Genomic DNA, 16,823 nt, shown 5'->3' with positions numbered 1-16,823 from the left:
AATGATATATATGTTTAATATATACATAATCATTTTTATAATATTTGAGGGGTTTTATGTTCATATCTTTAACGAGCTTAACAAGCTAAACAAGCCAACTCGCGAGTTATACGAGTCGAGCCAATCTTGGATTTGAGCTCGTTATAATAACGAGTCGAGTCGAGTTTGCTCGTTAATGAAACAAGCTCTAGCGAGTCGAGCCGAGCTGGCTCGACTCGGCTCGAATTCCAACTCTATGTGAGCTCATGTTGGCAACCAATAGATTTATCTTCTTTTATATGTTTGCAAAACTATATGAGACATTTTTATTTTTATTCGGCTTGTAAAACTATGCTATTTTATTCGGTTCAAACTATGTTATATTTGGCTATATGATTAAATGCAAATTCATCAATGCAAAATAAAGCGGCCAGCCGGCCATGCTGTTACATATGGGTCGACACGTTGGACGCGCTGCCGACCTATATCTAAAATAGACCGGACGCCAGGCGGGCGGCCAACCCAAACGAATAAAAAACGGACGAAGTCATCGTTCATTTGGGTTGCCTCATTGGAGTTGCTCTAAAGGCTTCGCGCTCGTGTGTGCCTGGATGCCGGACGTGACCGCGCACTTGCACACACACCGGCAGACCCGCCAAGCGAACGGACGCGCTTGCTCACCCGAACCACTGACCGTACAGCGCATCGTACCGTTGGTGGATCAGCAGTGGACGGCAACCAGGAAGGTCCGTCGGCAACCCGTGTGATTTCTATATTGTTTGGAACATGGAGGCTACACGCACGGGCAGCGGTCCGTCGTCGTGCGACGCACGACGTCGCGGGGGAGACGTGCGGCCCAACACGTACGGGGAAGAAACAACAGGCCCCGCTCCCCATAGATCCGCTGCTCCCCGCCGGCGCGCCCGCGATCTTCCTCGGTCCCGCGAGGCCTGCGACGTACGCCCGACGCGACCGTGCAGCGGCGCAGAGTTCCCGCGCCCGGTCCAGGACGGCCCCGGCAGCGGCGCCAACTTGCTCCGCTGGGGTTGGAGCGCCGGAGTGCAGCGGCCTCGGCTCCCGGGCGGCGGCGGATTTGGATTTGGGCGGTTCGACGAGGGGATTTGGAATGTTGGGTGCGCCTCATTTGGTCACCGTGCCGTGTGAATCGCTCGCGCCTGGCAGCTTCCGGACCGGACGCCCATCGTTTTTTACGAGCCTCCCTCGGATCGATCGCACCTCGCGCGGTGGCTTCCCATAGCATGGGAAATGTCATTCTCATGGTGGTAACATCTTTTTCATCGTAGGTTCCTTCGCCACTCGTGACAAGATTATTCTTCCGTGTACTCGAGTGATAATAAACATTACTAAATCAGAATCATGTTTACTCATCTCCATTTTTGTTCTCCCGTAAAAGGCTGGGCATGGGTGATGCTAGTAGACGTTATCAAAATTAATAATACACTAGTATAAGACAAGAACCTAACGGCATCCAAATACTCTAGTAGTACAAGACATGTTCAGTCTACTTTCGCAATGTGATCCGTACTTCGTACTACGTACCAAGGGGCGTGCATTCAACGATCTGGTTGGTGCATGAGATTTCCAGATCTCTGCTAATCAAGATTTGCTCGTTTAGCATACGACAGGTGTGGCTAGTTAGTGGCTTCCTAAGTGACGCGAGTTAAGCTTAAATTCGCTCATAAGCTGAACTTAACAAACACTTTCAAGCCCTTTTTTTTACAATATACAAAGTCGATTTGTAAAAAGAAGATTTATCTGATCTTTTCAAGTGTGGCAGTGGAGATCTTTCTTCTTCTTAATTAAAAGCATCCTCACCAAGAGCGTACATTGGCAAAAACGTGTAGCTAAATTTTCCAGATATTTTAAGATGGAACAATCTTTGCAAAGTAAATCCTACTAGCATATATGTGTGGAAGCTCCATACTAAGTGTCAAGTTTAAAGGCCAAATCAGCATGTTTATCACAAGAGCATCTGGTTCCATTGTGCATTTTAGGCCGGCTTAGCCACCCCTCTACTCTACTACGGCATTAGCCATTAGGGTTTAGGAATGTTCCCCGTGAGAATCACAACAGATAATGCAGGTAAGATCCCCCCTAATCATTGCATGCGATCGGCTCCTTCGTGGCAACTTCTGCCCAAGAACACAAGCTGGCTAGCTACGCCATGACCACCATCCTTATACCATAACAGTCTCAAACTATTGGCCTAATCATAATAGTAATCTAGCTGCCATCTCGGTTTTTGGATGCTAGTGAAAAACTAATGGGGATGCCTCCAAAAGGAATCTATGGGAAGGCAGAGAACACGTATCCAGTGGGGCAAATCATTTTTAAAATGCAAGCCTTGAACGAACTTGCATGGCCCCGGGAACATGGTGCACGGTGCCTTTCCTTGTCCTACAGCCTAGATATCGTTTTCTTGTGTGGAGTATGTCTAGATATAGTTGGTATAGAAAGGCTGGCCGTATTTCATTCCATCAATAATGCTGGGGACACACTTTCATGGGAATAGCCAGGGAGAAAGGGACGCTCCCGCGGAGAATTCTGCGTCCATGAACTCTATTGTCATTCGAATTTGCGTTGAAAAAAGTTATATGTAGTCAGCTAGACAAAGTTGTAAGTCAAACTTTCACAAGAAAAGGTGCAAGTCGAGATATTTATTTTTCAAACTATAGGATTCGCTAAATAAGGCTACAAGGAGCTAGAGTCAATTTAAGACTCAGATATGTAGTGGGGTACAAGGCTAAACAACCTACCTAACAATAGGTACTGGCCCATTCCCATTCCCAATTCAATTTCTATTTTGGATTTTAGGACAAAAACATTCTTGTGTGCATTCCAACTACCGATTATCACATAAAAATAGCTTAAAATTATCAATTCTGCACTGCAAGAATTTTGAAGTTCATATGTTCTACACACAAGATTTCCATTCTCATGAAACCTCCTTGATTGGCGTTGAACACGTGTAATACTATTGGTTAAGGAGAATTGGATCCTTTCGAACATATCATGTAAATAACCTTTTAATTACTGGTAAACATATGATAAGGGCCTCCCCCAATGTTTCTCGACAACAAGTCTTTGGAGAAAACTTTAAAATTGAGTTTCATTTAAACTCTAAAACAGATATAGTTTTTTTTTCAAAAAATCCTGCCCAGGACACCCTCTATTAATTGAGAACGAGAGAAAAACAAAGTATTTAAAAAAAATATGTACAAACTACATGAGGACTACCACTCCTCAGTGTCATTGCTAGACTCGTGTGGCAAATGGACGCCGACGATGCATTGGATATCCTGAAATGGTATGTGGGATACTTCGAGATGCACTTCAGATATGTACCTTGTCCCGTTATTTTCACCCGCTCCACAATGCATATAGTAGACGACTACTACGAATTGTGTGCGTTTTCTTGGATGTGGTGCCTATGATCACATTCAACCCTGTGTTGACCGATTGGCGATCGTGCATGAGGGAGTTGGAAGGATCCCTAGCCAGTCCTCAAGAAGGCCCCAAACCGCGGGACTGAAATGACAGTCTACTACAGAGGTGGACGACATTCTCCAGGGTTGTTGAGGCAGAGCTAATAAATGAGTTTATGAGGCTAGTAACAGATTGATGAAAGGTCCACTGAGAGAATTCTGCTATGAAGGATTAGCCATGGAAATAGCTTAGCACCTTGATACAGCCCTGGCGTATCAAATTTTGAAATTTTATTTGTAAAATTACGTATAACAACTTTCTTATGAATATGTAAACCAATCCATCCAAACCGTGTATTCTACTGATAACACTATGTAAAGTGTACTTTAATCGATTAAAAAAAGATTCCGATCAACAATCACTCTATTATTGTGCACTCTTATAACATATAAATAAATTTATTAAATTCATATTTTAAAATAAAATCAATTGGTAGTTAAAATTTTATCTTAAAGCAACCAAATATGGCCTAAAAAGGAAATGGATGGGTAATACCTAGGTGTGGCCGTAGCTCTACACATTTTAATAGCCACCAAAGATAGTTATGACTTGAGCTGGCACCCCGCAAACTCCACTTGGCGCGCTATATAAACCCCTTTTGCCAGTTGCCACTGCCATCACAACCCACAAGCAAACAAGCAGCAGCCAATTAAACAAGCCAGGCTAGCGATCGATCGATCGATCTCATCGCCGTCGACTCGAGCTCCAGCACCGGCGGCGACGACGACAGCATGGGCAACAGCCTGCGGTGCTGCCTGACCTGCATGCTCCCCTGCGGCTCCTTCGACGTGGTCCGCATCGTCCACCTCAGCGGCCGCGTCGACGAGTTCAGCTGCCCGATCACGGGCGGCGCCGTCCTCGCCGAGCACCCCAACCACACCATCGCCACGGCCTGGTCCTCCGCCGGCGTCGGGTGCCCCACCAAGAAGCTCGTCATCGTGTCGCCGGACACCGAGCTCAAGCGCGGCCGCATCTACTTCCTCATCCCGTCCGCGACGGTGCCGGCGGTCGACAGGAGGAAGAAAAGCCGCCCGGGCTCCAACAAGAAGAGCAGGCGGCCGAGCAGCCGGGGCAAGAGCGGCGGCGGCGCCGCGAGCACCGCGGAGCAGGATAACTACCTGACGGAGCTGCTGTCCGAGAAGACCGCGTCGGGCGCCCACCGGAGGCGGCGGAGCGGCTGCAGGGTCGGCGTGTGGCGGCCGGAGCTCGAGAGCATTGTGGAGGAGGCCTCGGAGTAGAGGGCTCGAAGAGTTCTCTCATCTTTCTTCACCCCCTCCTCCTATTATTCTTGCTTCCTCTCTGTCTTCCGATGTGAATACCACGATGGAGAACGTATTTCCAGTTCTCAATGCCCTGACACATGTATGTACAGTGATGTACAGAGGGTTTAGTGGTTCTTAGATCGGAGATGAGAGGAAAAAATTATTGTAAGCCCCCCAACATGTACAGAGATATTTAGCTGAGCTGATTGAATTTTTCTGGGAAAATCTTTCATGGTGTGTGCTATCACCAAAAACAAAGATATGGTTGAGTCGACTCAAGTTTCTACAAAAATCTTTCATAACATGGAGTATTTCCTCTCGTTCAAAACAGAAGACGATGTGTGATTCAATGATTTCATCTTTATATTAGTCACCTGCTGCAAGCAGTAAACTCCACTTGGGACATTGAACTCGGTGTATGCGGGGTTTTCGACAAAATCCATAGGAGAATCTCACAAGCACTGCTCATAAAAGTGAAAGGAACACAACCAAAGTGGCAGCGCAAGGTAGGTTATCCATTTGGATTACAATGCTTATTGTCGGCAAATCGACTTAAGATCTCCCCATTGCCGAGGAACTATTGAAGGAAATGATAACTTGATAAGTATCAACATGAATCGGATACTACACGAAAGGAAAGGGAAGCGGAAAAAGGTATCCAACCCCAATTATTGTCCGAAATGCTTAGAGAAGTTCTAATAAGAAAAAAAGAGAGGATATAGAAGTAACATTTATGTACCATACTACACACAAGAAAAAAAAACTGAAGTTTAAACCGCTACTTGAGAAACTCAAAATGATAAATCTTGTTGCGAATAGTGGCTAATCCAAATTAAACTGAAAATTTCAAATCCAAAACTCAAAACATATCTCCAATAACAGAAAAAGAAGAAGGGAAATTCCAGTTGAGAATACAAGCTAATCTAATTTGGGTTGTTAACTGGTGGTCCTAGTGTCAATTATCTACACTGTGATTTATTTTGTTCTTGAGCTGCCCTTGGAATTTCGGCAAATTATGTGGTATGCTAAATACGTATTGTTTATGTGTTTTGTATGTTCCAAAAAATTCTAGAGAGCACAGCCAGTGTCTGATGCACCTCAACCCCGGTGCTGTAGATACATTATGGGGGGCCAATTCACTAACACCGGTGCCATAGACCTCTTTTCCATGTCATGACTAATGAGTGCATATGGACTCGATCAACGTCAACAATCTGACAATGCAGGATAAACTTGTACGTAATGCACCACGGAGGACGTAATACACACGTACCTAGAACATTTGGGGATAACAAGGATAGAACTCATAAATTTAATTCAAGGGCTAAATCACACAACACTTCATAGATTGCAACACCATTATTTTCAGTTCTTGTATTCAAGTAGAAAATTTTGAATGTTGTAATTCAAATTTTCAGTTGCACAGAACTTTGCATTAATTAAAGCGAAAAGTTCTTGCACATGTTTGCCGTACAGAATCCATGTGAAATTGCGAATGAGCAGCTGCCACTTGAGAGAAATTGCAAGTCAACTCAATCTGAGTCTCTTAGAGCACTCCGGGTATTAGCATTATGTTAGTCAAGTCAAGATCCTGTCACCATTAGATCAATATAGCTGGCATTCCTTAGATTAGGCCTTAGATCAGGCATGTTAAGTAGGCTAAGTACGCCACTAACATGTGTCGCCAGTCGTGCAAGCGATGCTCCACCATCTAAAAGTCACACATTGCCCTTTCAGCCAGCTTATTCTGTCAAGTAAAATGCTCTCAGGCCCAGCTGATTAACCAACAATCGGCCCAAGCAAATGCTCAGAACTCAATTCATAGTGTGGTATGTTAAACGTGATGATATGGTTGCGTGCCTGTAGACTTGTACAAGGCATATACAGGAAGGGAGATCAACACCGTCGGAGGAGTAGTTAGTTAGCTAAACTCTTTTATATCTTTATCTCCTCTTATCCCTAGTTTTCTTCCTTTACAAGATATATCTATCTCAACAACCTGTACGCGTATTTGGGCTCGCAACCCTTCTATTTAATATGCAACACGTCGGCCAGGAAGGCTAAGACGTTTACCGCAAGTCGCACATGGTATACAGAGCCTTCTTCTTCCACCAAAAACCCTAGCTAATCCATCTCCATCAAATGCGCAGCCATGTCTTCCTCCTTCGCCTCCTTCCAGTTGCCGCTCAGGGTGGAGTCCCGGAGAAGCTCTCCTGCACCAACTATGTTCTGTGGCAGACCCAGATCACGCCGCAGCTGCGGGGCGCCGGCGTCTTCCACTACGTCGACGGCACAGCGACAGAGACGGCCAAGGACCTCACCAGCAAGGATGCCGCTGGCAAGGAGACCACCGAGCCGAATCCCCTTCATCCACTTTGGGTGAAGGAGGACCAGCAGGTCCTAGGATACCTGCTCCATAACCTCTCCAAGGAGGTGCTCGTCACGGTGACCACGATCACCACGGCGCACGAACTCTGGGTGGCACTGGCGAGCATGTTCTCGTCACAGTCACCCAGCCGCGTCAACAACATCCGTACAACGCTGATCAATGCGCAGAAGGGAAATCAATCGGTGGCCTCCTTCTTCGCCGCCATGAGAGGTCTCGCCGATGAACTCGCCGCGGCGGGCAAACCCATCCAAGATGACGAGTTCATGTCCTACATCATCCATGGGTTGGACCAAGACTATCAGCCCCTTGTCTCCGCACTAGATGCTCGCGTCACCCCGGTAACTCTTGATGAACTTTTTGCCATGCTCAGTAACTTTGATCAATGCATGGCGCAGTACCAAGGCTCCGGTGGTGGCTTCAAATCGTCGGCCAACTCTGCGTTCAGAGGCCGCGGTGGTGGCTCTCGCTCACGCCCATCTCCCCGTGGGGTTTGGCTCCAGCAGTGGTGGCTACTCCAACAACTCGCGCGGTGGCGGCTGCTCCGAAAACTCCAAAGGGCGTCGCGGTGGTGGCAGTGGTGGCTCCAACAGATCCCGCCCAGATTTGCCTCGCTGCCAAATCTGTGGCAAGCCAGGACATATGGCAAAGGATTGTTGGTACCGCTACGAAGAAGATGATGGTGACTCCTCGCAAGATGAAGAGAAAGTTGCCGCTGCAGCCGATGGCTCCTATGGAGTTGACACAAACTGGTATATTGACAGCGGCGCCACCAACCACATCACCAACGAGCTCAAGAAAGTCACCATGAAGGAGAAGTATCATGGAAAGGATCAAATTCACACGACCACTGGTGAAGGTATGGGCATACGTCACATTGGCCATTCAATTTTTAATACCCCTAGTTGTAAAATTCATCTCAAAAGAATCTTGCATGTTCCTAGTGCCCACAAAAATCTTCTCTCCGTTCATAGAATTGCCATTGACAATCATGTTTTTCTCGAATTTCATCCTTATTTCTTTTTTATCACGGATCAGGCCACGAGGAAAGTTCTCTATCGCGGTAGATGTGTTCGAGGGCTCTACCCGTTGATTCCGGAGTTTAGAAGATTCAATAAACAAGTTTGTGGTGCTATCAAGCTTTTGTCCACACGATGGCACGATCGTTTAGGACATGCCTCTTTCTCTTTGGTTGAAAAATTACTTAGGAAAAATAAGCTCCCGTTTGTTGGTGGGCGAAACATTGAAACTATTTGTAATTCATGTCAGTGTGCTAAAAGTCATCAATTACCGTACCCTATATCTACTAGTGTCTCCACCAAACCTTTGCAGTTGATCTTTTCTGATGTGTGGGGGCCTGCCCCCTCCTCTGTTGGTAGACACACGTATTATGTGAGTTTCATCGATGCCTATAGCAAATTTTCATGGATCTATCTCCTCAAGAGAAGATCAGATGTATTCCAAGTTTTCCACAACTTTCAAGCACTTGTTGAAAGAAAGTTTGACAGTAAGATTCTTGCTGCCAGTCTGATTGGGGAGGGGAATACGAGAAACTCAATTCCTTCTTCCAAAGCATAGGCATATCTCACCATGTATCATGCCCGCACGCTCACCAACAAAACGGGTCGGCCGAACGCAAGCATAGGCACATTGTTGAGGTTAGCTTGGCCCTCCTAGCCGGAGCATCCATGCCCCTCAAGTTCTGGGATGAGGCTTTTCTGACAGTTGTTCATATTATCAACATGTTACCTAGCCGTGTTATCAACAATGAAACACCCATGGAACGTCTCCTCCACACAAAACCAGACTACACCTCTCTCCGTGTTTTTGGCTGTGCTTGTTGGCCAAATCTTCGGTTACAACAAAGCAAGCTCATGTTTAGATCAAAACAGCGTGCTTTCCTTGGTTATAGTGCCCAACACAAAGGTGTCAAGTGTCTTGACATCTCCACTGGTAGGGTTTACATCTCTCGCGATGTTGTCTTTGATGAGACCAAGTTCCCCTTTGCGGATCTACACCCTAACGCCGGCACACTCCTCCGCAAAGAAATTTTGCTCCTACTTCTCATCTTTCTGGCTATGATCAAGGGGGTATTACAAATTGTGATGATCATATGTTGACTAACCCTACCAATAGTCTCCATGAGCCTTGTGATGATGCAGAAAATAGTGGTGCAAAAATCGCAGAAAATGGTGACGAAAACGGACCAACTGGTCCTTATTTCATGTGTCCTGGTTCAGGGGACAGATCCTCCTCGGGATCGGAGCAAGAGCTGCAGACGCGCATCCGATCTTCCCCGGGATCCGTGCCTGGCAGCGAATCTGCCGCGTCAGTCCCGACAGACGCAGGCGGGCGTGCGGACGCCTTAGGCGGACATACAGGCGAGTCCGCGTCAGCCACGCAACAGAGCCTGGCGGGACGCAATGCCCCCTCTCGCGCGCGTGAACCATCGCCCGACAGGTGGCAGGCTGGCTCTAGTCTGGGCCGGGTCCAGCAGGACGGCCAACTGCGCTTCTACAAGCGGCACGTCACTACTGGTTCGGCGGATGCGGGGGCAGGCTCTGTCAGCCCAGGGTCCAGGCAGCAATCATTGGGCCATGATGATGCGCCCCGGCCCAGATCCTCTGTGGCCAACTCGTCGCTTGCACCACGCGCCACGACCGCAGAAAATCCGAACCCGGGGTCGCCTGCTCACGCTGCGGATTCTGGAGCCCTGCATGGATCTTCCTCGAGATCAGGACAGGATTAGCCCGGTCCAGACCCTGGATCCTCTGTGTCGGAGTGTTCTGCAGAGGCTCCTGTTGCTACTCCGCGCCGAACACGACTTCAACAAGGGGTGATTAAACCTGTTGATTATAAGCATGTTACAAAATATGGGCTAGTGTGTTCAACAGGTGAACCAGGAGAACCCAATACTCTTGAAGATGATTTAGGTGATGCACGTTGGAGAAAAGCAATGAATGATGAAATCATGGCACTTAGGAAAAACAGAACATGGCATTTGGTTCCTCCACAACGAGGTAAAAATCTCATTGACTGTAAGTGGTTTTTTAGGATAAAAAGGAAAGCTGATGGAACCATTGACCGTTATAAGGCCAGACTCGTTGCAAAGGGCTTTAAACAACGGTATGGCATTGACTACGAGGACACATTTAGTTCAGTTGTGAAAGCTGTTACTATTCGTCTTGTTTTGTCTATTGCTGTGTCCAGGGGATGGAGTTTACGTCAGCTAGACGTTCAGAACGCGTTCCTCCATGGTGTTTTGGAAGAAGAGGTTTACATGAAACAACCACCTGGGTTTGCAAATGCACGTGCACCACTTCATGTGTGCAAGCTTGACAAGGCATTGTATGGACTGAAATAGGCCCCAAGAGCATGGTATTCTCGTCTCAGTAAAAAGATGCAAGCACTTGGCTTTGTTCCTTCAAAGTCTGACACCTCGTTATTTATCTATAACAAGTCAAGTATATCCATATTTGTTCTCATATATGTTGATGATATAATTGTGACAAGTTCATCTGATGAAGCAATAACAACACTGTTGAAGGATTTGAGTGCAGAATTTGCTCTCAAGGATCTAGGAGATCTACATTATTTTCTTGGTATTGAGGTCAAGCAACACAAGGATGGTCTTCACCTCTCTCAAGAAAAATATGCAACATACTTAGTAAAAAAGGCTGGTTTGCAAAGCTGTAAGGTTGCACCCACTCCTTTATCTAGTACAGAAAAATTGTCTCTTACTGAAGGAGAGCTCCTGAGTTCAGAAAATGGCACAAAATACAGAAGTCTGGTAGGTGCACTTCAGTACTTAACACTGACCAGGCCAGACATTTCCTTTGCTGTTAACAAAGTATGTCAGTTTCTCCATGCACCTACCACTGTTCACATGACTGCTGCAAAACGTATAGTAAGATATGTGAAAAATACATTGAGCATTGGTCTAAATTTCAGCAAGTCATCCTCTACACTTATCAGTGCCTTCTCTGACTCAGATTGGGCTGGGTGTCTAGATGACAGACGCTCAACTAATGGTTTTGCAGTATTCTTTGGACCTAATTTGATATCTTGGAATGCAAGGAAGCAAGCTACAGTTTCAAGGTCCAGTACAGAAGCAGAATACAAAGCATTAGCCAATGCAACAGCAGAGATCATATGGGTTCAGTCAATTTTAAAGAAACTAGGTATGAAAAGCACTAGAGCTCCATGTTTATGGTGTGACAATCTAGGTGCTACCTATTTATCAGCAAATCCAGTCTTTCATGCTAAAACTAAGCACATTGAGATAGACTTTCACTTTGTTCAAGAAAGAGTTGCAAATAAACTCTTAGAGATTCGGTTTATTCACTCTCAAGACCAGGTTGCAGATGGTTTCACCAAAGCTCTACCCACAAGAAGTTTTGAAGACTTCAAACATAATCTCAATTTGATGAAGTTGTGATTAAGGGAGGGTGTTAAACATGATGATATGGTTGCGTGCGTGTAGACTTGTACAAGGCGTATACAGGAAGGGAGATCAACACCGCCGGAGGAGTAGTTAGTTAGCTAAACTCTTTTGTATCTTTATCTCCTCTTATCCCTAGTTTTCTTCCTTTACAAGATGTATCTATCTAAACAACCTGTACGCGTATTTGGGCTCGCAACCCTTCTATTTAACATGCGGCCAGGAAGGCTAAGACGTTTACCGCAAGTCGCACATGGTATATGAATTGTGGCTAATAGATATCCTGCCAATATTTTGGCCATGACCAAAAACTTGGTCTTTGCAGAGACGGATCTGCATAGAGCTCAACAAGGGCCAGGGCCCCCACCAAAGTTTACAAGTTTCACAAGAGTTTGCTTGCATTTTTCAAATCTACTTCTACACAAGAAATACCATCACTCCACTGATTTGCCCCCACTCCAGTTTGCACTTCTCTCCAATCAGTGGCAGAATTTGTGGCGTGTCGCTCCAGCGAGGATTCATGCATCCCCCAATGTAACTCAATCTATGGCCCTCTGCCGCCGTAGAAATATCTTATTTATCTCAAGGGAAACAGCACACGGAGTTTTCTTCTCAATACCATCTCATCAGCCGGCTAATTACTTGTGTAGCATTTTCTAATTTGCGTCAATCGGTGGCCGTTGTTTGTGGTGATCGGTGACGGACTGGTACGCCATCGCCAGCGCCAGAGCCTGCAATCAAATCCAAAACACACAAACATGGTCAGCATCATCACCGTTCCTCATGTCAACAAGTTTCCTGCTGTGAACTCTAGTGGTGCCGTTGCTCAAGGTAAGTAAGATGTCCTGGGACAAGAAGAAAGCTTACAATGTGGTCATGGTCAGGGGGAGCATATATGCCCGTCGTCACTGTGGTTCGTCTCCTCGTGTTGCCTTTTGGTGGGTGCTCGATGCTCTTGAAGCCCGTAGGCACCACGACGATGGGCAACCCCACGAGATTTCCCAGACAAACGAGCTCCCAGTCGGTCACATTGCCGATGAACGCGTCAACCGTGAAGCTCTCCTGGACCTCCCTGATCAGCCTACCTCGCGCTCTCTGTGCCTGTTCATCGGAATAGTAAAAATAAGACCGGATCCAGTGAATAAGTATTGTCAATGTGTTTGGTATGGTTGGTACATCACCTGTACATAGTCGACTGCTGGGACCAATCGTGCGCGACGAAGCTCCACCGGCCACTGGTCTTGAGCTTCATACTCATCGTCGTGTCCTTCGCGTTGCCAATTGTCAAAATGTGCAAGCATATCGACGTCCATCGTGATGTTTAGAATGGACTGAACCGATTCGACGGTGTAGTTCAACTTGAAAGGCACAAGCTTAGCACCCTTGGCGGAGAGGACCTTGACAACCTGGTATTATGAAATCAAGAACAGAGTTTGTCCGAGGATCAGACCAGGAACGAGCAATTTCATTACATGAACCAGACTGCCGAACACATTTAGGGTCCCAGTTACCTCCATCTCAGCGCTGTCAAGATATCCAACAGTGAATTTTGTGATGTCAACATGAAATGGGTCCTCTAAAGCAATTTCACGAGACGAGGGATCACCAGCATCCGCGCCACGGATTGCATCTAATACAATAGCACAGTCTGTTGCGCTTCTGCAGAAAGGACCGAGTTTGTCCTGCCATTTTACGATAATAAACTCATCATTCACAAGGCTGAATCCAATCTGAAGGGAAAATGAATAATTTGCATGAACGTACCAGACTCTCAGAAAGGCTCATGACGCCGGTCCGTGCAATTGTTCCAAATGATGGGCGCAAAGCAGTTACTCCACATCTAGCTGCAGGATATGTTATGGATCCTGCCGTTTCTGAACCAATTGCAAAGGGAACCATTCCTAGGAGAATGAAAAGAAGTTTCATTTAGTATACATATTATTCGTTTGGTTACAGGTGCAAATATGTTTACAAGTAAACCTGCACTGGTGCTAGCTGTCGGCCCTGCTGATGAACCAGTAGAAAATTCCTCAATGTTCCATGGGTTTCGTGTTCTTCCCCCAAACCATATATCATCATAGGCGAGTGAACCTGTCACAAGCTTCGCTACGAGGATTGCCCCAGCAGACTTCAATCTGTAGAAGGATGATACACATGGAACTCAGAACACTGCTTAAACACAGAAAGTGACCATAGGACGTCAATTTGGGCGCCTATTCATACTGTAGGGCAGGGGTCTCCCTTGCAGTTTTATTTCAAAAACAAACATTGCTTAAACACTATGCTGCAGGAGAGATGAACAGACCTTTTGTATACAAAAGCTTCCATATCAATAACTTGATTCTTGAATGTCTTTGAGCCCCAAGTTGTATTGTACTGTGGTACTGCAATTATATCTTTCAGGCCATATGGAATGCCATGCAGGGGACCTAGTATGAGAAGTTGTCAGTACAACATTTATGCATTAGCATAGTACTGACACTGGATGGCCTTGCTTGCAACTAATTTCACATAATCGAGAGACTCCCCCCTTCGGAGTTTTAAAACACGTGTAGAAGGTTGCGCAAGATGCTACTGATCATCATTTTGTTCCACTCCTCCTCAATAAAGTGAGAATCAATCTTAACAGGAAGCTATGTATGCCGAAAAATGTTATCGATGAAACAAAAGATTTAGGAAAAATCAAATAGCCATCTTATAATTCCCAGAAGATTTCTCACATAGTCACATACCAAGGTATTTTCCTTGCTCCAGCAAGTCATCTGCCTCTTTTGCTTGTTTGTATGCTAAATCTTCAGTGTATGTAATAACAGATTCAAGAACAGCACCATACCTAATGAAAATATCAAATGCTACATAATTAACAAACAATACTCAGTCTAATGTTATACTCATATAAGTCCATGTGAAAAACGTGAGGAAGAAAAAAAAAGCCAAACCTTTTTAATCTCCTTAAAAATACATCAGTAAGTTCACGTGATGTTATTTTCTTTGTCCTAATAAGCTCACCAAGCTCAATTATCTGACATGGAGATTACTGAATCAAAAGATATTCATTTGAAGTCCATAACCAATGTATGATAAAATGGTTAATAAAACTGACCGACATAAAGGCAATATCCTCATCATTGCTAGGACGCTGTATCATAGAGGCTTGAGGATAGTCGAACGTTTCACTCTCCTTGACTTTGCTTTTGCTACTCCACGATGATTGGAAGACTAGAACAGAAGGGTCATGCAATCCACCATCCTTAATAGCCACCAACCTTCGATTTTCTCTAAATGCAGGCACATTAAATTCTTTTGCGCCGTTTTCCATCTCACGTAGCTGGCAGAACCAAGCAGAGCATAGGTGGATAAAACAACAATGTTAACACCATAATTATTGGAAAAAATATTAGCACATCAGGACATGAAAACTAAGGGAACCCTTCGTAATTACTTTTGAATCATTGAAAAAATCAGCATCGAAGTACTTCATGGACTCCTTCAAGGCAATCACACCGCCTACTGGTTCTTTTGTCGAAATATCTTTTGCAGGAATAGCATCCTTCGTGTCCTGAAAATATAGAGGTAAATCGATAGGCCCAGTAATAAAAAATTGAGAAGAACATTGCTAAATTTAACAGTAGAGAAGTCCATGCCTTCCAAATCTTGTGGTATTTGGAAACAAGGGTATATGAATGAATCTTCCCACTCGTTGGCAAGGATAACCATGCGCATTTTGGTGGCCACGCGGCCCACGTCTGTTTCCACAATATAATAAACCATAAGAAAGCTTTCCTAAGAGCGAATTACACATGAATCATTGACCTTATGGTCAGACACCAGACATTTAGAAGAAAAAATATACCAATCTGGAAAAAATGTGACTGTGTGGGAGCAACGTCTAGTTAGTAGTGTCATGCAGCATGTACCATGTACAACCATTAAACCAGATCACTTTTTATCCTCAAGAGAACACCTGTAGTCAGAAACTTGGGCACACCATTCCAACTAAACTAATGAAGAAATCCAATAGTAGGCCCAGCTATATTTATTGCCCACATTGTCACATTCCAACAGAACCACGGATATTATTAAAGAAAAAAAACTGAAGTGCCTGCATAATGCAGTGATAAGCAGGAATCAGCTGCGAAATGTCAAAAACACTACAACAAAAGCGAGTTCTTATCGCGCAATCTCATCCTTCATCGGCAATTTGGCACCCCCACCAGTCCACCACCTGAAAGAAAAAATAGCAGCCGGCCTGGACGGCTTAACTGCAGTAGGGCACTCCAGGAAGCGGACAGTTCGCTGGTGCCAAGTGCCATCAGCCAACTGCCAACCTTGACAGGCAAGGTCACGACATGAACAGTAGCATAGTACGAGGCCAAGCCAGCAGACTAGTACGCAATTCGCTAAATCGCTGAGCAATCACCATCGTTCACGAAAGGCGACTTGCTGGTCTATCAATGGGCTCGCTCGGCGCTCGCCATCTGATTCTTTTTTAATCGACGACGAGACCATTTGGTTGGTCTCAGTCTCAACTCAATCACCACGCTGCGCCACTATGCTGCTGAATCGAATGGAGGTGCTAAAGAAGTCGGCGTACCATGATGCTGCCGGTGACGCTGGCGAGGCCGCCTCCTCCTTCTCCGGTGCCTCCTGTACTGGGAGCGGCGGCGGCGGTTTTCAGGGCAGAGGAACAGAGGGCGGCGAGGAGGAGGAGGTGGTGGAGACTCGGCGGCGGGCGGCGGCGTCCACGTGGAATCCGCATGGCCGACACCTGGCGGGCGCCCGCGCGGGCCAGCCGGGGGACCGGGAGAGAGAGAGAGAGAGAGAGGGGGGGGAATTAATGGAACAGGGGATCTCTATCCGCTGCTTGAGAGAGAGAAGATCCTGTGTTCGTCGGAGTAGATTTAAGTAAGGTCTCCGCTGAAATCAGTGGGTCTCCTTCTCGCGCTTTTCCGCCAGTGATGATTAAATGAAGGGGAACTTTAACAAACCACCAACTCTGCTGATTGCTGCTGCGCTTCGGCCGCGTCCTCCAACTGCCGCGTGTCCTTGTGGGGATATCCCAGCTAGCCCAAGATATCGTTCACACATTTTTTCTTCCTGCTTCTTTTCTTCCTTTTTCTAGCACGTATATTCATGTGTTACAACGAAAGAGAAAACTTTTAAAGAACGGCACCCCGTCAACGAGCAAGGAGAAGAGGTGAACCTTGATGAGATCTTCCCAAGGTTTCACTGTGCCGCCAGCCGGGTA

The 16,823-nt window shown here is 45.9% G+C and overlaps 2 protein-coding genes and 1 pseudogene across 3 annotated transcripts; 2 read left to right on the top strand and 1 right to left on the bottom strand.

Moving 5' to 3' along the window:
* The first annotated feature begins 4,105 nt into the window (after positions 1 to 4,105).
* On the top strand, positions 4,106 to 4,973 carry LOC125548775. Its single transcript, XM_048712316.1, has one exon. The coding sequence runs from the start codon at positions 4,218 to 4,220 to the stop codon at positions 4,722 to 4,724; it is 507 nt and encodes a 168-aa protein (XP_048568273.1). The 5' UTR covers positions 4,106 to 4,217; the 3' UTR covers positions 4,725 to 4,973.
* Positions 4,974 to 7,379: 2,406 nt separating this feature from the next.
* LOC125549709 lies at positions 7,380 to 7,518 on the top strand (annotated as a pseudogene).
* A 4,293-nt stretch (positions 7,519 to 11,811) lies between these two features.
* Positions 11,812 to 16,532, bottom strand: LOC125545177 (glutamyl-tRNA(Gln) amidotransferase subunit A). 2 transcript variants are annotated; one of them, XM_048709052.1, is made up of 13 exons: positions 16,170 to 16,532; positions 15,220 to 15,321; positions 15,018 to 15,134; positions 14,679 to 14,903; positions 14,515 to 14,597; positions 14,308 to 14,408; positions 13,881 to 14,004; positions 13,556 to 13,710; positions 13,340 to 13,476; positions 13,087 to 13,257; positions 12,757 to 12,981; positions 12,443 to 12,676; positions 11,812 to 12,306 (listed from the first exon to the last, which is right to left on the bottom strand). In XM_048709052.1, the coding sequence occupies exons 1-13, from the start codon at positions 16,332 to 16,334 to the stop codon at positions 12,232 to 12,234; spliced, it is 1,914 nt and encodes a 637-aa protein (XP_048565009.1). In that variant the 5' UTR covers positions 16,335 to 16,532; the 3' UTR covers positions 11,812 to 12,231. The 2 variants fall into 2 exon arrangements, with proteins under 2 accessions (XP_048565009.1, XP_048565010.1); XM_048709053.1 differs by lacking the exon at positions 15,220 to 15,321 and having other exon boundaries at positions 16,170 to 16,531.
* Between the last annotated feature and the right edge of the window lie 291 nt (positions 16,533 to 16,823).

This window comes from Triticum urartu, chromosome 3 (assembly GCF_003073215.2).
Source record: "Triticum urartu cultivar G1812 chromosome 3, Tu2.1, whole genome shotgun sequence".
Taxonomy (NCBI): Eukaryota; Viridiplantae; Streptophyta; class Magnoliopsida; order Poales; family Poaceae; genus Triticum; species Triticum urartu.
This window is presented reverse-complemented; position numbering and strand designations above follow the sequence as displayed.